The sequence below is a fragment of the Cheilinus undulatus genome, linkage group 10 (assembly GCF_018320785.1).
Source record: "Cheilinus undulatus linkage group 10, ASM1832078v1, whole genome shotgun sequence".
Taxonomy (NCBI): Eukaryota; Metazoa; Chordata; class Actinopteri; order Labriformes; family Labridae; genus Cheilinus; species Cheilinus undulatus.
Window position 1 is genome coordinate 29,747,597 of NC_054874.1, and position 24,287 is coordinate 29,771,883.

General features: G+C 40.4%; 2 protein-coding genes across 7 annotated transcripts in view; one reads left to right on the forward strand and one right to left on the reverse strand.

Moving 5' to 3' along the window:
- The first annotated feature begins 1,398 nt into the window (after positions 1-1,398).
- On the forward strand, positions 1,399-13,065 carry wfs1b (Wolfram syndrome 1b (wolframin)). 3 transcript variants are annotated; one of them, XM_041798273.1, is made up of 10 exons: positions 1,399-1,617; positions 2,526-2,900; positions 4,096-4,172; positions 4,329-4,473; positions 4,591-4,764; positions 4,895-4,975; positions 5,241-5,398; positions 6,250-6,486; positions 6,684-6,802; positions 10,667-13,065. In XM_041798273.1, exons 2-10 carry the CDS (start codon positions 2,528-2,530, stop codon positions 12,228-12,230), a joined length of 2,928 nt encoding a protein of 975 aa, XP_041654207.1. In that variant the 5' UTR covers positions 1,399-1,617; positions 2,526-2,527; the 3' UTR covers positions 12,231-13,065. The 3 variants fall into 3 exon arrangements, with proteins under 3 accessions (XP_041654207.1, XP_041654208.1, XP_041654206.1); XM_041798274.1 differs by having other exon boundaries at positions 1,400-1,597; positions 4,099-4,172; XM_041798272.1 differs by having other exon boundaries at positions 1,411-1,597.
- Positions 13,066-15,081: 2,016 nt separating this feature from the next.
- LOC121515862 (serine/threonine-protein phosphatase 2A 55 kDa regulatory subunit B gamma isoform) overlaps positions 15,082-24,287 on the reverse strand; it is a 40,404-nt gene continuing 31,198 nt past the window's right edge. For all 4 annotated transcript variants that reach the window (XM_041796793.1, XM_041796794.1, XM_041796795.1 and 1 more), the window contains 2 exons: positions 19,973-20,064; positions 15,082-17,047 (listed from right to left, as the gene is read on the reverse strand). In XM_041796793.1, the coding sequence (XP_041652727.1) occupies positions 16,753-17,047; positions 19,973-20,064 (387 nt within the window). In that variant the 3' untranslated portion in view covers positions 15,082-16,752. The remainder of the gene's footprint in view (positions 17,048-19,972; positions 20,065-24,287) is intronic.

Consider the following 24,287-nt stretch of genomic DNA (forward strand, 5'->3'; position numbering starts at 1 on the left):
GAATCCCATTTCAACCGCTTTCACCCATGATCTTATTCTTTCAGTCATCACCCAAACCTCATGACCATAGGAGAGGGCTGGAATGAAGATCGACTAGTAAATTGAGAGTTTTGCCTTCCCTTTCAGCTCCCCCTTCACCATGATGATACAGTACAACATCTGCAATCCTGCCGATGCTGCACCAATCTGCCCATTGATCTTGCAGTCCATGCTAACCTCACTCATGAAAAAGACCCTGAGATACCTAAATTCTTCACTTGGACCAAAGACACCCTCACTACATGGAGGGAGCAATCCACCATTTTACGGCAGAGAACCATGGCCTGGGACTCAGAGACGGTGACCCTCATCCCGACAGCTTTGCACTCAGCTAAACTGCCCCAGCGCCTGCTGGAGGTCCCTGGAGAAGCCAACAGAACCACATAATCTGCAAAAAGCAGCGATGGAATTCTGTGGTCACCCAACCAAAACCCTACTCCCCCTGGTTGCACCTCGAGATCCCGTCCATGAAAATCACAAACGAAACTACGTGACCGGCAGTGAAAATAACAAGTTGTTTTTCTATATATCAAGTTATTGTTAAACGGTCAGAAAAAGGGGATTTAATTAATGAATAATAAATGAAACAATAAAAAAGTTGGGGAATAAAATAACCTCAAAAGGGTCTATGGATAGCCCCACACAGTTTATGTGATAACAGAATATAAATTTCCTCTGATAACTGTCACATTCTAATTTATTTGTGCCTGAATGCTGTTGTTTCATGGCTTGAATGATTATAAAATTAATGCAGATAGCAAAGACAAGAAATAGGTCCGCTCTTACTGCTGTTTTTTTCCTGATGTGGCTTTGTAGTTTAGTTCATTGTACCGGAAGTTAGAGTGAGTGTAACTGCTGTTAGAATTAGCATTTCAGCGTGAATAAGCTTGAAACTGGTAGAACTGATTGTAATTCATTTTACTTAAATAATGATGAAAGTAACATGAAAGAAGAAAAAGTGAAGTTGTGAGAGAACAAGAAGTTGCACACTTGTTCAACATGTCATGTACCGCCATCTAGTGGTGGAACACTGGTATTAGGTTTTATTTTGTTTTGTTTTGTTTTGTTTTGTTTGACAAGTCAACATTTTTTGTATTAAAATTACAAGAGAACCAAACGTTTTTTCTTACATTTATATAAGTCTCAAAACACGTCTGTAGAAATAATTATGAAATATGCCTCATTGAACTATGTTTCTATGCTGCCTGTATCATTAGCTCCTTATAGTTTGCAGCGCAGGTTATCTGCAGTTGATTGCTCTTGCCTGAGAGAAAAGTCTTGACTCTCTGCCTTTGCAACCAATTAAATTACGTCTTTAAAATCGAGTCTTCATCTTTGTCCAATCACAATACTCCGATATAGAGGTGGGCGTAAATTTCCCGTGGAGCAGCTGGCAGGCTTTCCGGAACATTGTGTATGTTTGGAGTTTGACCACACGGATTCAAGGGACGGAGGGACCTAGCAGAAGCGAAAGAGAAGAATGACTTGGGACACGAAATTCTGGAGAAACTAAGACATTTCTCGAAGCCTTTTCACCGAGAGGATTTAATTTACACAGGTGTGTTCGGGCGAAGACAGGTGGGGCGACTTCAGGCACATATTTAATGGATACATATTAGCATTAGCAACTAAAGCAGAGACTGTTTTAGCAACCTGACTCATATACTCAGTTGTATGTCCGCTACCTAAAGACTGTGGTACTATATATCCAGCGCCTATACTAGCTAAATAGGAACTTCTATGACAGTATCTTTAAGGTCTGCTCCTGCAAATACCTTTTGTTATTTGAGCCTCCTCATGCTTGCTTAGTGGGGCTCCCTAAATTGCAACAGGACTCATCACGTTTACAGCCAGGGCACTTCAAGGATGTCTCCTTCTCTGCGCAGCTGGCTTACTTGATGGTGTTATAAATAGACTTCGGACTACATGGCGGGCTTGCTTTCACTGTTAAGGGCAGATAAACCCAAAAACGATCAAATGCATGTAGATTTGAAGTCCAAAATATAAAAGTGTCGAGACAAATACTGCTCAGTATCAAACTCTTATGCTATTTTGGTCAGTTCGTCTGAATTTGGTGCTTGTATCTCACATTTAACGTTTCTATTGGTCTAATTTTCTAATCTGTGACTTTATCTTTCCAGCACCAGTGGCTATGGGCTGCTGAATGAATCCCCTTTCCATGCATTGATTTTTGTTGAATAATCCCCCCTTTTTTTGGAGGGATTCAAGAAGAGATTTGTGTACATCAGGATGAAGTCGAGAGAGTAGAATGGCTGGGCTGAGATCAAAGGAGAAAGCGTTATTTCAAAATAACTTTCTTCATCCTAGTGGCAGCATTTCTTCTTTCTATTTCATAATCCTCTTTCTGTCTTCTGTGGTCTGAATGTGGTCCTTTTTGTCATATTCCTATTTCAGATTCTTTGACCTCATTATCGTTGTATTTGACATGTACTTTTGATTAATTCACCGTCTGCTACTATTTTCAGCTATGGAACCATCGCTTCCTGGCAACTCAGGGGTGCCAAATCCTGGCTCCTCATCTCCCTCCACCCTGCGGCCTGGCTCTACCTCTTCCAACTCGTCTTCTACTACGACCACACAAACATCAGACCGCCTAAAGCCTAAACTCACAATGCCTACACCTCCAGCCACGCCCTCATCTACTACCTCTACTGCCTCTCCTCGGGCTTCTCCCGGTCCTTCCTCTCGTTCTTCCTCACTGTCCACACCACCTACATCCCCTCTTCGCCAGCCCATCAGGAGCCCCTCTCTAGTGGGCCGATCTCAGCTTAATGCTACATTGATGGAAAGTCCTCCAAATGGATCCGTGGCTGCCAAGGCTCCACCCACACCTGAACCAGGTGAGATTCAAACTCAGTTTGACTTAAAATTAATGTAAAACATCTCATTTTATTTCTCTCCTCTTTTCTGCTACAATCAGTGCAGCCAGTGCCTCGACCATTCTGTTTATGTGGCAGTGTTGCCATGACAACCATATACCACAGCATGGAAAGCAGCCTCTCCCACTGCTGACTTGAAGGAAAAACGTGTCTAACCCCTATCTTTATTTAGACTCTGATGAGTTTTAACATCTTCCTGGATGTGACATTTACTTATTTTCAGATACTCTGGCTGCAGTGGGAATATCACATTTTGATTTGTTGCATGACTCTGCAGTGATGTCTAAATATGTAAATGTGAAGCTTTACTGTTTGGTGTGAAACCTAACACCTCAGTCATGTGATCTTAGAAACTGTTTTCCCCTTTGACCCAATCCTGTCCTCTGAAAGATAAACATCTTGTGCATTTTTTCAGCTGTCTAAACATGAACACAAAATCACATTTCATATTTTATTATAAATAGGAGACAGATTGCATCACTGTGTAACCTGTGTAGTCAGGTTCGCTAGCAGCTGCTGTTGACTTGTGCTGAACAAACAGTTATTTTTGGGGCTGAGGCAGATGATCCGTCATGTGCAGCAGATCTACATTGCACTTTATTTTGCTTCAAAAGACAGACAGGCACAGACAGACCACCTCTGCACTCACCAGTATCACTTACAGCCTGTGGGCATTTCACATCTCGGAGAGTGTTTCCACTTTGGATGCCACCTCCGTGTTTTTCCCAGTATACATGTCCGGAGAGATTTCCTCTTATCTGTTTTTTCGAAAGGAACAAATAATACACATCATCCTCTGTAGCGCTAGAATAAGGCACTGGGTTATGAAAGTGGCAGAGTTCATCAGCTAAAAGTAGATGAAAATAAACCAGCAGAGTGATGTTTTGTCTGGGGTGAAGCTGCTTCTGGAAGGATCTCACTCTGAGAATAGTCATGTCAGCTTCATGGCAGCTTGATGTGTGCAGCATTTGGAGTCAAAGACAAACTTCCCAAAGGGGACAATGAGCTAAATCGTATTGTATTCTATCATATCGATCCTGATTATTGGATAATTGGCTGCCAATTTTTTCTAAAAGAATCTGGGATAAACTGTTCCTGGCATGATCACAAAAATCTCCCGTGTATTGCCTCTTCAATGATTGTCTGTTTCCTTCAGAAGAGACGGAGGAAGAGGTCAGTTTTGAGGATCTGGAGGAGAGAGCAAAGTCAGGAGATGCTAAAGCACAGACCAAGGTCAGTGTCAAAATCCTTTTGACTTTAATGACCATATGTTGGGCACAAAACAGATCAGCTGAGGAATGATATTTTAGAGAGATGCATTTATGGAAGGAGAGGTTACAGTAATGCTTACCTTGCCACTCTTACATTTTTTTGTGACTGTTTGTCCAGATGGGGCGTTACTTCCTAGCATTGGCAGAAGAGCGAGACGAGGAGCTGAACAACTGCAGAGCGGTCACTTGGCTCATCCAGGCTGCTAAACAAGGTCGTAAGGATGCCGTTAAACTCCTGCAGCAGTGCTTAGCCTCCAGGAAAGGTACAAAACTCCCCCACTGCTACCCTCATTATAGCTTAGACAGTTGGTTTGTTATACATGAGCTAGGCAACCCTTAGCCTGAGGCAGTTCATCATCATCATGCACATTTTGTTTTAGGTATCACTCTGGAGAACTTTGAGGAGGTAAAGAAGTTGAGCACAGAGACGCGCTTTGAGAGAGGAGTCAGAAAAGCAGCTCTGCTCATGTACTGGAAGTTAAACCCAGAGAAGAAGAAGTCTGTGGCTGTTTCTGAGATGTTGGAGAACGTTGAACACATCCACACAGAGCCAGGTATGAGGAAGGGTATTTGATGGTTAAACACAAAGAAAAATGTATTGCAAATTAGTTTAAAAAAAAAGGAAATTAAAAAAAAGATCAGCTGCATGTAATAGGGATTTTTTTCCCCTTCACTTGTTTACAGGTAAACCAATTTCCCCAGGCCCACTCAACAGCTCTGCTAAGAAACAGAGGAGGATCTTGGAGACTATGGTGTCCAATGAGGGTATGTGATCTTTAAAATATGGTACAAATCTGTAGGTTTTCCTCAGTAAACTAGGGAACGCCAGGGCTAAATAAAAAAAATGTAATGTCTCTAACTGCTACCAAGGATGACGTATAAAGAATTTAGTAAACATCACAATTTTTTGCAGTTTTTCAGAAAACCCTACGTTTTTTGAAGGCTGTTTATAATGAAGATTTGGGTTTTATAGTTTGTTTTAAGGTCCAAATGTACTGTATTAACCTTGTGTTTTCTGTGTGTCTTGTAGCCTCCTCCCATGTGGGTCTGGATGATTTTGTTGAGATGACTAAAAAGTACGCTCAGGGTGTTGCACCTTCTCCAGTAATGGCTGCAGCAGGAGGAGATGATGATGATGATGATGATGTTGTGGTGAAGAATCCAGATGAGTTGCCTTTACACCAAAAGGTAGGAACTCCATAGACCAGTCTTTCCCAAACTTCAGTATACTGTGGCCCAATATAAAACTCTAATATTTACCTTTTATTTATCATATTTGTTTTATAAGAGGGAATTTCAATGCAAACGCTTTGTTTCCAGACACATTAGCATTACTTAGAAAGTGTTCATAGGGCCACACAGTACAATTAATGAACCAATGGCATTTATTTTGTTTTAACTGGGTGTCTGAAAACACGCTTAAATTTTCTTTTCTCATATTCATCCTCATAAACGTACTTTGCCACCTAGCAAACTCTTCCCAAGTAGCATTAATATGAACGATGACACTCATAAATTCTTAGCAGCCTAGGAGAATGTCATCAGTTAATCCAGCACCAGTTAAATCACCAATTATTTTTAAATTTCTATGATTTTTAGTTATGGTACATGACCTCTTGCAGCCCACCTAGAGTACCTCAGGGGCCCACCAGTTGGCCCCGGCCCACATTTTGGGAAGCACTGCCCTAGACTTTTCAAAGATGTAGCAGTTGTTGGCTGTCCTTGTCCACTTGTTTTTACCTTGTTGTTGTTGCTGTTATTTTGTTTTTCAAATGCCCTGCATACTGCAAATTTCTGCAGGATATTCCATGTGCATTTAAAACCTGAGATTTGTGTTCATGGTAATTTTCTGAAAGAGTAAACCATCCCAACTTAAATCAGAGTTAAACACATAATGTACGTTATTAAATTCAGAGACCAGTCTTTGCCCAAGTATAGATCTAACACAAGACTTTCATTGAATACATTACCTGAAATAAGCATTTTTTTTAATTTGTGGGCTTTTTTTAAACTCTGCTCCTCTTCTTTTCCTCCTCCAGCTCCTAAAGTTTCCTCTGTATGCTCTGCTGGAGATAAAGGAGCACCTCATCGACTGGGCTTCACGTGCCGGCATGCAGTGGCTCAGCGCTCTGATCCCCACTCACCACGTCAATGCACTCATCTTCTTCTTTATCATCTCCAACCTCACCATCGAGTTCTTTATCTTCCTCATCCCTCTGTTGGTCTTCTACCTCTCCTTTTTCTCCATGGTCATCTGTACGCTGCGAGTATTTCAGGTCAGTGATATCTTCAGTCCAGTAACTGCTCCCACTATCAGGTCACAGTCACCTCGACACTTAGAGCTTGTAACCAATGATTTTAGGTTGATTGGACTTTGTGCATGTGACTGTAATCTGTATATTTTGGACTAGAGTTTACGTGTACTTATCTGAGAGATACAAGTAACAGAATTTAATGAACTTTTTTCCTACAGAATTCAAAAGCTTGGGAGAACTTTAGAGCTCTGACGGACCTGCTCACTCACTTTGAACCTGGTCTGGATTTGGAGCAGGCAGAGACACACTTTGGATGGACACATCTGGAGCCTTATTTGTGAGTACATTGCTGCTGATACTTGGGTAGGCTACTGTATTTTCATCCAAGACTGACTTTTTTTTTTTTTTTTTTTTTTTTTTTTTACACTGAGTGAGTAGGCCTGCCTTTATGCGAAAAACATTAAGACACTGTGACAACAGTAATCAAGAACAAAGAGGCGACCCTACATTAAACAAAATTCTGATGTAATAATGAATTGATTAAAACTCATTGAAAACAAACAAGCTGAAGTGCCATCGACAAAAACTTAAAAAAAATGATGCTACTAAATTTGTATCTTGTTTATCTTAATAGTTTATCTTTGTATAAGGCAATTTGGAAAATGAAATAGTGTTAGGAAGAGGGTGAATTTTTAGTGGAGAAGATGGTTTCAAAATTGATCATTCTTGAGCACAGGTTTTTTTTAATGTTGGACATGCATCCTGAAGAACGGACGAAAAAGGATGAATAAGCAAATTTATTGACTTGGGTTTGCTGTACGCCAAAATAAAGTATTGCATTGCTATGGAAAAAAGTCAGTGGATAAGGGAGAAATTATCAAGCTTCCTTTAGAAAAGATATTGAAGATATTTGCAGCTTAATGGCAAACATTTGAGGAAATATGGAGAGATTTCATTGATTATGACAAGGAGCTAAATTAGATGAATGATAACACAAAAAATGCAGTTTCTGAAAAGGTAAAATTTTATTTTAACTTCTTTTTAGTAACTGCTTTAACTTTTATATTCAGTTTTTATTGCAGTTACCCACCCAGTGTTGTTAAGGTTACCATTTCATACGATACTTATTTATGTATTTATTCATCTATTTTTTATTGTTTTGTTTTGATCTGATTCTAAGGGTACAGTTAACCTTATTGAACATTGACATATAAATGTGCCAGATTGTAGCCATAGTCTAATTTTCATCCATTGTCCCAGCATCTTGATGGTTTCTATATAAAAGCGTGTAAAAAGCATGTGCATAATGAAAAAGAAAAAATATACATAAAACCAGACAACACGCAGAGACCAAATGACATGAAAAGTACATTGAAATACAGAAAATGCACAGCAAAATGAACACTAAAAAAGTTTCTCTGTTTGTCCACACTACATATACCTAAACTACCATTTTGAAAGTCTTGAACATTTCACAACATGACAGAGTTTCAGAAACTCTAAAAATCTGTGGTAAGGTGGATCTCCTGTGGCAAGAACAAAGCAGAGTCAACCTCAGAGCTAGGCAATGCATACTAATGATGAATAGGCACTATGTGTCCTTCCGAGCGTAATTGTGATGCCTTTTGGTGCTGCGCCAAGACCAAACATGCCGATCTCTCATGTCATAGGACAGCCTGTGTCCAGATAAGGATTAAATGTTCAGTTATAAAGAATCTGTTTTATCACTATGAGAGGAATTTTTATTATTTGACAAGACCTGGAGTTAAATATGCTACAGGATTTATTAACAATTTCCCGCTTTAACATAGGCTAAGTGATCAAGACCATAATTGCACTTCTTTTTGACATAAAATTAAATCGTATTTAAATGAAATTTGTTGATATTAGTTTGGCATTACAGATTTATTGTAATGAGGGATTAAATCAGGCTGGAGATTGAACTGAGTCACTCACGAGAAGGGAGATACGATGTCTGCGTTTGTGGCTGACAGTTATGCAGGGAAAGTATTTGCTATCCTGAGAGCAGCTTCAATCCCCAACAGGGATAGATATTTGGTTTTAAAAGGCAAAAACCTCTGACATTCGTTTAGGCCTGAGGAAGGAAACAGTAAAACTGAGGTGCAGACAGAACCGGACTCTATGAGAGAGCGAAGTGCAGCTGTGCACAGTGGTTACGGTGTTCATCTTAATAAATGAATAAATAAATGAATAAACAAAATAAATCCCTATCCTTCAGTCTTTAAAATCATGCAGTCTGTATCAGCTTCTCTTTTGGACAGCGTGTTTGCCAATCTGAGGTGACAAAGCAGCTGCGCTACTGTGCGCTCTGCTGTGCGCCCTGCCGTGCATCTTTTTATAATGTTTTTAACTGCTCTAAAGAGAGTTCAATGTGCCATATTTACTCATTTATTGCATTGTACTATGATCTTTCTTTTCTATATTATAGATCATCATAAACAAATTAGTGAAACTTTGTATTTCAAACACCTAAGTAAGTAAATATTGAAAATTAATATATTTTTTCAAATGTCCATCTTTTTCCCTAAACGTCTTGTGGGCACCTGCTGGCAGCGAGCGAGTCAGAAGTTTGACACCCCTGCCCTATACTAATGCTTTGTTAAATTACCTTTCAATTTGATGGCAGTATTCAGTCTTTTTAGGTAGGACTCTATCAGCTTTACCAATCTCAGCACAGCAAAATTTGCCTGCTCTTCCTTTTAAGAATGCTTAAAATATCAGATAATGAAGACATTTCTTTTACTCAGCCTTCTTCAAGTCATCTCACAGATTTTCAGCAGGATTCAGGTTTGTGCTCAGACTGGGCCAGTCAAAATTCTTCTCTTCCTCTAATGTAGACTGGGATTAATGATGAAGTTATGGAAATGTTCATAATTCCTTCCAACATAATTAAAACCCCAGTCCAGGGGGAACAAAAGGCAGTATCATTAGGGCTGTTTTTGTTTATCTAACCTGGGGTTTTACTTCCGGTGGAGGGGATTATAAACACTTCAAAATACCAGACAATTTTGGCACAAACCCTCATGTATCTGATTAGAAAGCTGTAGATAAACAGGAATTTCCCTCTTCAGCAGGACAATGACCCAAGCCATTTAATCTCAGTCGACTAAAGAAATAACCTGGCATGCCAGATAGATTGGTTTCACACATCCATCTGGAAAACCACTCATAGAAAGCGATTGGGAAAGGGCAGAGCCTTTGAAAAAAAACTTGGAGGGTGATTTGATGAACGTTCTGTCTGTCACATCTTTATGGGCCAATCAGAGCAATAAAACATGTGACGTTGCTGCTACCAAGCTAGACCCCTACTGAAGGAGTAAACTCCATACAGAACTGCATAACGTGAACCATGGCAACTGTAGACATGTCAGTACACAACTTTTGTCGTTTTTGAAAAAAAAAAACAACAACTAAATGCTGTTCTTTGTTCTTCTTTTAACAAAGAAATGTCAGCAAGTTCTGATAAAACTTACACTTCAGCAGCATCCATGCTAATGTCTTCCACCATAATTGCATTGGCCTCTTGTTGCTGTTTGCTTACATCACGACTCTGCCGCCCCTGAACGTATTACCCCTTGACGCTGATTGGTCCTGTCACTTTCTAACCGGATCCAAATGGTTCAGACGGGAGCTTTGCAAGATAGATTTGCCAGTGAGAAACCCGGAAACGGGTCCATCCATCTGCTTTGCAAGGTTACTAAAACAAGTTTGACTAGGAACAAGAATATGGAGGGCTGTGCCCAGAAAATGCTATTGTTATCTGCCTGATTTTTAGCACTTTTTCAAGGGAGAGTGGGCAAAGTTTGCTGTGTGGAGTTAGGTTACATCAATAGAGTCCTGCCTGAAATGACATAATACTATAATGAAATCAAAAGATGGTAGGGTTGTGCATAATTATGCAACCAGGTTCTTGTTATTTTTATTTTCTAGTAATTTCCTTTAAAAGGTTTTGGTTGTCTTTTTAATTGAATTCTATTCTTTATAGAATAGATTAAAGGGGCAAAAGTGTCATTTTAACAGGGGTGTGGAGACTTTCTAGAGCCACTGTAAATTAAACAGATTGTATCATCACGTTATCGTAAAAAAGTTTAAAATGTGATCAGTTTCTCAAAAGCAAAACTGTAAGATTAAATCTGAGTTCATGCCAACAGATTCAATGTCTTGTTTCTGTTTTTCTCAGGTACTTCCTGCTCTCTGTGGTTTTTGTAGTTTTCTCCTTCCCGGTTGCTGATAAAGACTGGATCCCATGCTCAGAGTTGGCTGCGGTCGCTCTCTTCTTCACCGTCACCGCCTTCCTCAGCCTTCATGCCTCGGCACAGCTCTTTGCTCGTAAAGCCCTCCTCACAGAGGTCCTCTCAGGAGCCTGCTCTCTCACTCATGTCCTGCCTGACTCCCTCTGGTTCCTCAGGCTGTTTGGGATGACGCTCATCAAAGTGCCTCTCGGGGATGCTGTGGCGTTGAATGTGGGGATGCCGTGTCTGCTGTATGGACACCTTTTCTATCTGCTATTCCGTATGGCTCAGATGAGAGGCTTCAAAGGAACCTACCTGTGCCTGGTGCCCTACCTGGTCTGCTTTACCTGGTGTGAGCTCAGCTTGGTGTTTCTTAACAATGCCTCTGCTATCGGACTCATCCGCACGTGTGTTGGCTACTTCCTCTTCCTTTTTGCCCTTCCCATTTTGTCTCTGGGTATGGCTGCGATGCTCATCATCCAGTTGCTTCAGTGGTTCCTCGCTCTGGAGCTGACTAAGATGGTGGTCACGCTGACGGTCTGCTTCGTACCAGTAGTGTTGAGGCTTTGGACACGCTTCAGCCTAAACCCCATCTCGGTGTTTCGCTCCTTGTCGGGGAGCAGCGTTGTCAAACTCATCCTGGTGTGGCTCAGTGCCGTGGTGCTCTTCTGCTGGATGTATGTGTACAGGTCTGAAGGCATGAAGGTGTATAACTCCACCCTGTCATGGCCTGAGTACAGCAACCTGTGTGGCCCTATGGCCTGGAAAGAATCCAACATGGCTCAGACTCAGATTCTGTGCTCTCATCTCGAAGGGCATCGCGTCACCTGGACTGGACGCTTCAAGTATGTGCGTGTGACCGACATCGAGAATGGTCCACACTCAGTGATCAACCTGCTGCCTGTGTTTGTAGGGAACTGGATGAGGTGCTTGTATGGAGAGCCGTATCCTGCATGTGAGGAGAAGAACGCCACAGCATGGCCACAGCCTTTGCCTGCCCCGGCCCCACCCCAAGAGGACCCACTCTGTAAACTTAAAAGACTGGCAAAGCACGAGTGCCACATCAAACGCTTTGATCGATACAAATTTGAGGTGACTATGGGAATGCCTCTGGAGAAGAAGACAAAAGACGGGACAATCATAGAGGATGAAGATGCCACAAAGGACATCGTCCTGCGTGCGAGTAACGAGTTCAAATCTGTGCTTTTACACTTAAACACGGGCAGCTCTGTGGAGTTCAGCACCATCCTGGAGGGCCGCCTGGGCTCCAAATGGCCCGTGTTTGAACTCAAAGCTATTCACTGCCTGTCGTGTAGAGATGCAAATATTACAAGTCGCAGGCAATACAAGATTGAACACGACTGGAGGCGCACAGCTCAGAATGCTCTGCAGTTTGGTTTTGACTTTTTCTTTAACCCTTTCCTGACCGCTCAGCTGGAGCACTCTGAGACTGAAACAGAAACTGAGACACCGGAGGTGGGGGTAGACACAGACATCCAGCAAAAACAATAAGGAGCATCAGAATCTCCAGTTGGAGAATTTTAATGATTGTACTACCGCTGTTTAGGAGTTACAGTTACTATGAACTGTAGGAAGGCGGACAGATGCTCAGACAATAGGAGAGTCAGACTGATATTCAGTGTGTTTGTTTGCATCTTTATAGCTTTTGAGCCAAAATGTGTGAAAATACAATGTCATCTAATGTATAAAAGAGGAGAACACTGACTACTACTGTTTTTAGAATAAGAAATTAACTGCCGAACACTAAATCATGAAAATCCAAACCTGAAGCTGGTCAGTTGTACATTTCATTCATTAAGTCTCATTGTGTCTAATAAGTCTAATAATTACATGGCTTTAATTTGCTTTGTTATTGTGAACAAAACACTATCACTGCAGCACACGTTTAAAAATGTTTATCAGACATTTGTTGCCAGAATCATCAGTATTTGTAATCCAGTTTTTCTTTGTGGCTTTCAAACTGTAAAGAAAACATGTTTTTTTCTCTTTGTAACAGACTATGATGCGTGTAAGGATGTCCTTTTCCACTAAGCTTTAATACCATACACTCTAGGGTATATGCAGCGTGTTGGTTAATTTTGGCGATTACTCTCAAGTGCCTTATCAAACATGATTCAAGTTTGGTAGAGATCAACCTTCACGTTTTTAACCGTGAACATTTCAGAAGTTCAGCTGCAGCCGCTCAGCTTTGTCTTTACTTTTTTTTCTCCTCATTTGTGTCGGTCTCTGCTGTGCAGAGATTTAATAGAATAAGAGTTTGCAGCCCTTGACTGATGAGTTATTTGATGCTAGGGTGTCCCTACTGTTTTCTGTACTGTGACCAATAAATAATGAAAAGATTTGCTGATCTTTTTGTTTAACATGAATTTGAATTTTTATAAAATTTACATAATTTAAAATGAAATTTGAAGGTTTGACATTTGATGGTCTTTGTCCTTATATTCTGACAACCCCTGTTTTTTTAAAAGTTCAACCACTCCAATTTATTTCATGAAAAATGTATGGGTGTGCTTCCACTTAGAGCTTCTGTACATCATAGACTTTTTGTCACATTTTTTTTTCCAGGCACACTTTAGCAACCTACAGGAAAAGGCTCTGTGAATGGAGTTTTAAATCATTTCAGTTCAACAGGCCCATGTCTTCATACTCTCCTGCACTGTAGGAGAAAACACAGGTAAGGCAGTAAAACTTGTCATGATTAATAACTTGATTCATCCATATCAATTCCAGCATCTGAGGGTTGTTCATACTGACTTGATGTTTAACACAGAGCCAAAACTGTGAGCGATTTCTTTTATCAAGCATTTTTATTAAATCTGCGATAAGGCTATGTTGCCACTAGGTGGAGCCTTAGCTTTCATGATTTCCCTGACTGCACAGACTTCTATGATCAGCCCCCACTGGCTCATTAAAATAAGAGCTCTAAAGAGTGTACATCTCCATTATAGCTCTGGCAATTACTTTCAGACTCATGATACTGTGCAGTGCTGAGAAAAATTATTTGCTCCCTTCCTGGTTTATTTCTTGTAGATTTTTCAAACTTTCAGATCATCAAACAAATTTTAATAGTAGACAAAGATAACCCGAATAAAAACAAAATGCAGTTTTTGTTTGATGATTTATTTTATTAAAGGAAAAAGCCATCCAAACCTGCCATGATATGAAAGCCACAATCTTAAGGAATTTAAGAACAGATGAGAAACAAAGTCATGGACATCTATCAGTCTGGGAAGGGTTGCAGAGCAATATCTGAGCGCCATTATCCACAAATTGAGAAAACTTTGAACAGAAGTGAAACTTCCCAGGAGTGGCCCACCCACCAAAATTACTCCAAGAGTGCATGAATGACTTATCAAGGAGGTGACGAAAGTACCTAGAACAGCATCTAAAGAGCTGCAGGCCTCAATGGCCTCAGTTAGGGTCAGTGTTCATGAGTCTACAATAAGAAAGACACTGGGCAAAAATGGCATCCATGGGAGAGTTCCAAGGCCAAAACCACTGCTGACAAAAAAGAACACGATGACTCATCTCACATTTGCCAAAAACATCCTGATGACCCCAAGACTTTTGTTAAATATTCTGTAAACTGACGAGACAAAAGTTACACTTTTTGGAAGGTGTGCAGCCTGTTACATCTTGAATAAAAAAAAACACAGCACTTCATAAACTGATCATGCCAACAGTCAAACATGGTGTAGCAGTGTGATGTCTAGGGCTGCTTTGCTGCTTCAGGACCAGGACGACTTTCCATAATTGATGAAACTATGAATTTTGCTCTCTACCAGAAAATCCTGAAGGAGAATGTCCTCAAGTGCAATTGGGTTAAGCAGCAGGACAATGGTCCAAAACACACCAGCAAGTCCACATCTGAGTAGCAGAGATGAATGTTATGGAGTGGCCTAGTCAAAGTCTGGACTTACATCTGATTGAGATGCTGTGACATGGCCCTAAACAGGCCCTTCATGCTAGAACAGCCTCCAATGTGTCTGAATTACAACAATTCTGCAAAGAGGGGTGGGCCAAAATTCCTCCACAGTGATGTAGAAGACCCCAAATGCTTTCAGTTGTTTCTGACGAGGTTGGCACAACCAGTTAATAGGTTAAGGGGGCAATTATTCTTTCACATAGGGCCAGATAGGTTTGGATGGCTTTTTTCCCTAAATAAGAAACTATCATTTAAAAGCTGAATTTGTGTTTATTCTGGTTATCTTTGTCTACTATTAAAATTTGTTTGATCCGAAACATGTATGTATGACAAATATGCAAAAAAAAAAAAAAAAAGAAATCAGGAAGGGGCAAATAAAGCAATAAAAATAACACATGCAATATCATTGGATGCAATTTCGTTGAAATCTTTATTCAGAAAAAAACATTAACAGTATAACTGTCTATATGACAATGCTGTCATCAACATACATTAACACAAAAATAAGTGACTCATCATTAGTTTGGTCGGGATGTGGTTGACAGATGTCATAAATGAAAGGATAATAAAAGAATAGGCTGTTTTCTAAAAATAAAAACTTCTGCACATCAGAAAAGTAATCAGTGAGGAAGGCTGAAGAGATTAAAGTAGCATCTCTCTGCTGCAGCTTTGGAGGCAAACAGCGATACACATGATCAAGTTTGTGTGGAATTTTAAAAAAACTAAACCTAAAACATGTCAAAACAGAGTTAATATTTACAGACACCATTTAGGCCCTTTTTTCTTTTGGAGATCAACATAAATGAAAACATTCCTCAATCCTCTTTGTCTCAAATTCAGTCGAGTAGAAACTGATTCTTGGACGGCTTCATTCAAAAAGTACATGTACGTGTATGAACCGAACACTGGTAAACATGCTTCAGTGCCCGAAGACACAAAAAAAGGTAATAGAGCTCGGTCATCTATAGTAACTCGTGCTGCATGGGGCCCCCAAGGGCCCCAGAAGCCTTTGTACAGCTGGGTCTAAATGGTTAAGAAGGCAGCCAAGTCAGTCAATTTATAAACACCTAGGCTAAACTGGTTTTACATGCAGCATCTTTTTGCTTGATTGTTGATTGATTTAGTTAATTTTTTAGTCATTTTCTTCTTTTTTTTTTGCTGAATTTGAATTGTGTTTAATGGTGGAGTAGCACACGACGCAGCTCTGGACCAGAAGCAGAATCCACATCAGAGACGTTTCAGCAGAGGAGACATAAACAACTGAAACATTGTGAGGAACAGATATGAGTGTGTCCTCATATTAGGCTGTGGTGAATTCATCTTTTAAATTCTGCTTCATTCTGCAGGGCGATGGATGTTTTAGCTCACTGAACACGGTCCAGTCCAGCTCAGATGTCTGGGTGCGCTAGTTTGAAGGAAGGGGTGTCCCGAGTTCATCCTTTCACATCACACATTTCAATTTAAATTCTTATTGTCATCAAAAGTACCATCTTTAACATCACTAAAAAAAAACGTTACAAAGAAACAAACACTGGGAATGGCTGATCTGAAATCAAACAGACAGGAAGTTATGTAAATGCCCCATTTATCATCAATGCAGCTGGTAGACAACCGTGAAGAGTTTTTGTTACACAAAACAGTGGGCAGGGTATAAGAATAGGCTTTGCTCAAGCACACAAATACAGAAAAAAGTGGAGGAGGAGGAAGAGGTGGAGAAAGCAAAAGAGCCTAAAGAATCAAACAAAAATAAGACAAACATGTAAACGTCCCTCCAGTCTGAGGTGTTTGGGGGTAAATCCACCTCAGAAGCTGAGTTGTAGCAATCAAAACACCATCAAGCACAATCCAGAGTCCACAATCAGCAAATCCACAGTTGCAATCCATAATCCATTGTGTAATCCAGCCTGTTCCCTTTCTAGCCCACTTTAGGTCCTTTCAGTTCTGGCAGGCTGGGGAGGGAGTGAGTGAAAGAGCATGTGTGAGTGTATTAGGCATATTCCTGTGGGGGGTGTTTGTAAATGTGTACATTCTGGCATAGTTGTGTTTTCAGGTGTAAACTCGTCAGTATCTGACGCTGACATCCTTTTGTTAATGCATCTCAGAGTTGAGTTTGTCCTGGAAAATGTACAGGTTGTTGGTGGCGGCGATGGCGATGATGTTCTCATTGGGGTGCCACGCCGTATGAAGGATTTTCTTGGTGAAGTCCAGGCTGTCCACGCTGATGTCGTCCTTCCGGCGCTTTCCTCCAGCCGCACAGACCCTCCTTGGCTTCAGGACGGCTCGGGGTTTGCTGCTCTCTCTCGAAGCCTCTAGGGTCACGTCGCGTTTGGTGTTCCGGTCGAACATGCGGAAGAAGTTGTTGTAGGCTCCAGTCATAATGACACTGAAAGAAGAAGGGGAGAAAAAGGTCCAGTCACTAGAGTCTGAAGCCTTTATTTCAGCTGGTCTGTTTAAAGTAAAGGTAAGATGGCTTTCAAGAGCATGTTTCTTTAAAGTTTGGACAGTGAGAGACAAAATTGGTAGTTTTTGTGTCCTGACTCTCCACTGCTGTGTAAATGCACACAAAGAAAGAAGCTCATATGGATATATGAGCTTCTTTCTTTCCCCTTCTCTAAATAAACTAAAACTCTAAATCAAAGAGAAACATGAGCCAGTGTAACCTTGCCTCCCTTGGAAGTTTTACCCTTTCATTGATTTTATGAATCAATCATGGTCAATATCATTTGGCTTTTTTAACAAAAACCCCCTTAATGTCAAAGTGGAAACAGATTTCTACAAAGTAATGTTCATTAAATAAAAATATGTTAAATAAGTGACTGCATAAACATTCACCCCCTTTAACGTGACTGACCTAAATCAACAGAGGTCCAGCCAACTGGTGCCAGTAACCTCACAATTAGTGAAATGGGGATCATCTGAGTGCTGTGAATGCACCTCAAGTGATTGTAGTATAAAGACACCTGTTACTGGAAGGTCCAGTCACTGGTTAACCAGTATTACTGGATACCATTACACTATGAAGACAAAAGAACACTCTAAGCAATTCAGGGAAAAGGTTATTGAAAAGTATAACTCAGGGGATGGGTACAAAAACATCTCTAAGGCACTGAGCATCCCCCGGAGTTCAGTTTAATCTATCATCAAGAAATGAAAGGATTTTGGCACATGGGTAAATCCACCTAGATCAGGCCGTCCTCACAAACTGAGTGACCATGCAAGGAGAATAGTGAGAGAGGCCATCAAGACACCTATTACTACTCTGAAGGAGTTACAAGCTTCACCAGCTAGGATGAAAAAGACTGCATACAACAACTGTTGCCCAGGTTCTTCGCCAGTAAAAGCTTTATGGGAGAGTGGCAAAGAGAAAGCCACCTTTGAAGAAAACTCATATAGTTAACTCAAAATTGTGGTTTTTGGCCATCAGAAAAGACGCTATGATTGGCAGACACTAAAAACTGCACATCACTACAGGCACCATCTCCACTGTGAGGCACAGTGGTGGCAGTATCATGCTGTGGGGATGCTTCTCAGCAGCCTCACTGGAAGGCTTGTAAAGGTAGAGGGTTAAAAGAATGAGGTAAAATAAAGGAAAATCCTGGAGGACAATGACCCAGAGCATATAGTGAAATTTAAACAGAAATGGTTTGAAGACAACAAGGTGAATGTTCTGGAGTGGCCAAGTCAAAGCCAAGACCTCAATCCAATAGATAATTTGAGGCTGAACTTGAAAAGGTCTGTTCATGCCCAAATAATCATGCAGCCTGACGGAGCTTGAGCAGTTTTAAGAAGAAGAATGAAGTAAAATTGCAGTGTCCAGATGTGCAGCCTGATTGTGGTATCCACACAGACTCAGTGCTGTGGTTAGAAACCAAAGGTGCATCTACTAAATACTGAAATACTGACTTAAAGGGGTGAATATTTATACAGTCACTCATTTCATCAAAAGTTACACATCAAAGTCATTCCATTACTATGTCATTTCATTAACATCAAAGCTATTGTATTGTATTGTATTGTATTATTTTACATTACACATTTTTATAAAATTGACTTAACTTAGTAGAAATCTGTTTCACAAAAAAGACAAATAATATTGGCCATGACTGATTTATAAAATCAACAAAGGAGTAATACATACAAGCGGGTAAATACTTTTAAGATGATGTAAATACAATAAAACACAAAAGTTATTAAATGCTGTATGAGATAAGATAGTTTAAGAACAATTACGATCAAAGAACCCTAAACTGTAGTCATAAAAGACTAGCTGGTCAATATGAATGATCAATAATGGGAAGAGACAGGATTAATCAAGGTAAGGGCCAACAAAAAGAGATGGTTTTTCAGCAGTGACTTTAAAATGTCAACAGTCTGGGTAGATCTAAGAAGGATGGTAAGATTCTTCTATAACTGAGAAGCAGCCATCGTAAAGGCTCAATCCTTCAGGTTTTGAGTTTTGATCTTAGGACCTCAGAGGGCAGCTGGTTAGCTGACCTGAGTGGTCGAGCTAGGGTGTGGTAGCGCAGGAGGTCAACAACATACGCTGGTGCTAGTCCATTTAAAACAATCAATAAAATCTTAAAACCAATACTAAATTTCACAGGAAGCCAGTGAGGGGAGGCTGGGACAGGAGTTATATTTCCATGCTTCTTTTTCAGGGAGGAGACAGGCAGCTGAGGACGACGCAAGGACAAGTTTAAGCCAGCATCCAAAGAGTTACTATAGTCCAGCCTTGAAGTTACGGAGGCAGGATTTGCTCTTTCAGAGTCATTTTTTAAGGCAACAGATCTTATTTTTGCTGGAAGTCTGAGCTGGAACATCTAGTTTTGAATACAGAAATGTTGAGCTTATTGAATTCAAACAACCTGTCAAAAATAACACCAAGAGTTTAGAGGGATGTGCAGTTTCAAGCTGCTGTAATGTTTGTCATGTTTGGCTGTCCAAATATAATAATCTCAGTTTAATTTTTATTTAGGAACTCAACATTGTTCTTCGGAACATATGAGAAATAAGCTTTGTTACATTCAGATTTATTGCATTAAAAAAAAGAAGAAATGACTTGAATAATCCAGAATAATATGAACATTGTTCTAAGATTTTGAATGGAAGATTCAGAAAATGTGCACATAAAAGTAACTTTGTTTTTTTAGTTTATATTCCTATAAACCACCACATGAAATATCATAGTTATATATATAAATTATATCAAAATATATATATATCAAAATTTAACAATAAATTTAATAACATCATAGTTGTCAAAGGAATACATAAATATAAATCACAAAGACAGATAAACTTCAGGTACCTGTCGGAGCCGTTCCAGGCACACTCAAATTTGTCAAAGATGCAGTCGTTCTCGTACAGGGAACACAACTTGCTGCGGAGGTAATCATGGACCTGCAGGAGCACAAACATAAAGATAAGATGAAAAAACAGGTACAGCACACACCTTTAGGTTTTGATTCTAACAGAGAACTAAACACACACTCTCTCACAAACAAAGCTCAGAACAGACACAACACATTCAATGTGGGTAAGCTGTAACACAAACCTCCCTGAAGGCAGATCTAATAAGACTTCATGTCTGGCCCTGCACAATACGAGGGCCAGGAGTCCATTTTAATCCAAACTCCTTTTCCATATCAATAAAATCCATTAACATCCAACCCAGCGAGGGCGTGATAATAGAGACACACATGTGAACACACACACACATTTTCCCTGACTAATAACTCTTTTCCCCTGTGCTTTCATCCGACCTGCCTGTGTCAGCACTGTGTTGGCTCGGTGATGCAAGGGTTTGAAATCCACACTTTCCTCTGGCCGTCGTGCTCTGCATTAAGCCCACAGCCTTCACATTCTGCATAAAGTCAGCAGTCAACAGTCGCCGGTGATCAATAAACGGTCAAGCTGAGGTCAGCTCATGGTTGTACATCAAACCTTGGTGACATTTCGGCTCTCCCTAGTGCGTCTCTTTGCTCCAGGGGATGCAGGAGGGGATGATACAGCGTCAGCTGAAGCTGAATGTACTGTAAATTCTTTCTTTCCTTCACTGCATCCTCTCTAACTTACAGAAGCATGTCTCATTAATCTTATTTTTCTCATTCACACGGTAAGCTTCAGTAAATTTACCAAAATCAGAGCCTCTAAGCTCTGACATCCCTTTTCTCCCCTTGGATTACTCCATTCAATCTCTCTGTCATCCTCTCATTTACAAACTCTCCCCTCCTCTCCTCTCACCCCTCTCCCCCTCCATCTCCCCTTTTCCTCCCTTCCCCGTGCTGCATTGCAGATCTAGGTGTCGGGCGCTGTGTAAGGTATCCCTCCTTCCCTCCTTCCCTTTACGAGTGGAGGTTCGGCGGCCTATAAATAGCTGCGGTGCGTCTTCTCAGCCTCCCACTGCTGGCTGCCTCATGGGCCTTCACACGTCAAGCAGATACACACACATGTTCACCCACACGCCCGCAGCAGGAATACTAAACACACACTGAAAAAGGAGTTTATATACACTTCCACTGTACTTAACAGCATAAACAGAAGCTTGTGTGGCCTACTGTAAACATTTACAAGTGTCAGAAGAGGAAAACACACAGCAGAGTGCACACAAAAATAGAAAAGATTCTCTTTTCATGAGCTAAGTACTTTGTTTTGTACATATACAGTTTGAATAACATACCAAGCCTGACTAATCTCCCTCCCAGATAATCGGCACTGTAAGTTACTGGCTGTCTCACGGATGTTTTAATCTGCTGAGGTCTATCTACAGATCATAGTTCAAAGTTAAAAACTTTACAGAGGCCACATCTGGACTGTTTTTCTGGTGACACAGCACAGATCAGAAGTAGAGCGCTTTCTGGCACCCAATCAATCCAATTATTTTTAAAAGGTTTGGGAAAAATGTAATATCCGTAAGTACTGTGATTCTGAAAGACAACCTTCTTCCCATGAGTTTCAAATAATAAATATTCCCAGGATGACAACACCTTTTTTCAGTAAAGTCCCTTCTATTTAAACAGTTCTTTCAGTGTTTGGATTTGTAGATGTTGCTTTACTCAGTAATCCGACTTTCACTGGACTATGATGAAGAGTAAATCTCCAAAAAACTAACATATGAACTATGTCGCAATTAATTCAGAGAAGATGATGGATGAAAGACTAAAAGAAAAAAACACAACTAAGCACGTCCTCACTACAAGGACAGTTGTTTAAAGTCCATTGGAGGGAGGAACACTGTACTATTATTTATTGTGAAATGAGTCTGAGTGTGTTTGATTTTTGAAACTGTGTATTGCTGCCATTCTTGGCCAGGTCTCCCTTGGAAAGGAGATCTCAATGGGACTAACCTTGAAAATAAAGTATAATTGAATTTTTAAAAGGAATGATTTGTGTAGTAGTTCGCAAAATGAAGTAATGTTTTCCACATTAATGACAAAAGCTGTCTTCCTGGAGTTTGTACCAATTCCTGAACAAAACAAAGTCTTTTCGATGGTCTGAATGGGAGGCCACAGAATCAGCAAACCACAGAGCCGTTAGGTAACACACAGCAGCCTCTCAGACAGGAATATTCTGGCAGCTCTTCACACTATTTGCATAAATAACACTGACCCTTAATTCAATTTTGAGGCCATGACTGAGCTCAGATGTCTGGAAGACCCAGGTGAGATCCAGCTGCTACTTCAAACCAAGCAGCAATCTTCGGTCCTAGAAAATGAAGCCAATGCGGAAGTGCAAAAAATTGCTATACCGCGAGTGTCCACTTGAGGCTGGCTGCAGGAACACCAGAAGTTCCGTCTACACACATGTTAAACAGCCGGTTCTGACACACAAAATCAACTGGTTTACAGCCTGGTTCAAAACACCAAACGTGTCTCATTAGCTAGTCTTATTGTGCTCCCACTGTACGGGGGGGTAAATATTTTTGTACCATGATCGTTTGGATTATATTTAGGATGAAAGCTGATTGGCGCGTCTCATTTGATTGACAGATAGCTCGGCAGGCAAAGGCTACGTTTCTGTCAACCAGAATGCTAGCTAGCAGGCTGACAGGAAGTCGCGCTTAGTGGGCGAGCCGTTAGGTTGATCCAAAGTTCGGCTGGGACCGCAATTTCAATATAAGACTCCACGGATTGGCTTCAAGAGCCGTTTGAGTCCGCCTGTTGTAAGCAGACGACTGACGTCACACAGGGTTTGTCCAATTCTTTCTACAGTCTATGCTTCAAACACATCTTGTTATTGACTTTCTTATCATTTAACTGGTTTCATTTTCTCTAAAGAACAGTAAGACACCTACAAAGAAATCTGAAACTTCAGGCCATCAGCATCGATCACTTGTTAAATAAATACTGATAACTCTCTTCTGTTTACAAATACTTAATAATGAAACATTTTCCTCATAAAACTATTGCTTATATTATCAATATAATTCTATTAGCAACTTGTAACGCAGGTATGAGGAGCAGATGAGAATGTTGAGATAATGAAGTTTGACTAATTATTGAATGTTTTAAGTCCGCTGTTGAGGCAAAATTGAAACAGCTAATAAACTGGGAAAATAATTCCACTGCCCACATGTTTATGGCGGTACAATTGTGATGTGTCAGGAGCAGGGGTAATTTTAGGATCAGACCTTTAGGGTGCTCAGCGCCTAAAGAAAATGTGACATGAAGAGATCCTCTGAAAGTGTTCAATCCTTCTGTAAACCTCTCATTTCATTAAAAAACGGGAAATACTTTCCAACTACCACAGCCAAAGCTAGCTCATGATTGTCACTCTGCTCAGTGAACTATTTTTATTACAACAGGAAATTTTACGAGTTGTTTTCCCATACCTTTAAAGACATGTCTTTTAAAGAAAAGGGCCTAAGAATAAATAAAACCTTACCAAAAGAACAGCCTTTTGCTAACCTGACACGCCAGATGGATTTGTTTTACACATCTATCTGGAAAACCACTGATAGACAGCGTTTGGGAAAGGGCAGGCCTTTGAAAAAAAACTTGGAGGGTGACTGGATGAACATTCTGTCTGTTACATCTTTAGGGGCCAAACAGAGCAACAAAACACGTGACGTCATAGCCGCTACCGAGGTGTGCATGCGCCACCACCGAGGAATAAACTCCACATAGAACAGCATAACGCAAACCATGGTGACTATAGACATGTCAGTGCATGACTTTTGTCATTTTTGAACAGAAAACTCACTGCTCACTGCGGTTCTTTGTTCTTCTTTTAACGAAGAAGTGTTGTCAAGTTCTGATAAAACTGTCGCTTTAGCAGCATCTACACTAATGTCTTCCACCATAACTGCACTGGCTTCTTTCTTGTTGCTGCTTGCTTCAAAACGACTCCACCGAGCCTGAAAGTACGGCCCCTTGTCGCTGATTGGTCCTGTCACTTTCTAACCGGGCCCAAACAGTTCAGACAGGAGCTCTGCAAGACGGATTCGCCAGTGAGAAACATGGAAATGGGCGGATCCATCTGCTTTGCAAGGTTAGCCTTTTGCATGAGACATGGAATTATTATTTGGAATTTAGTGTTTTGCTGGCTAAAAAGGTAAGATTTTAGATTGATTTTAGCATTTGTTATAAAATATGTATTTTATCAATATATTTATTTTCATCATT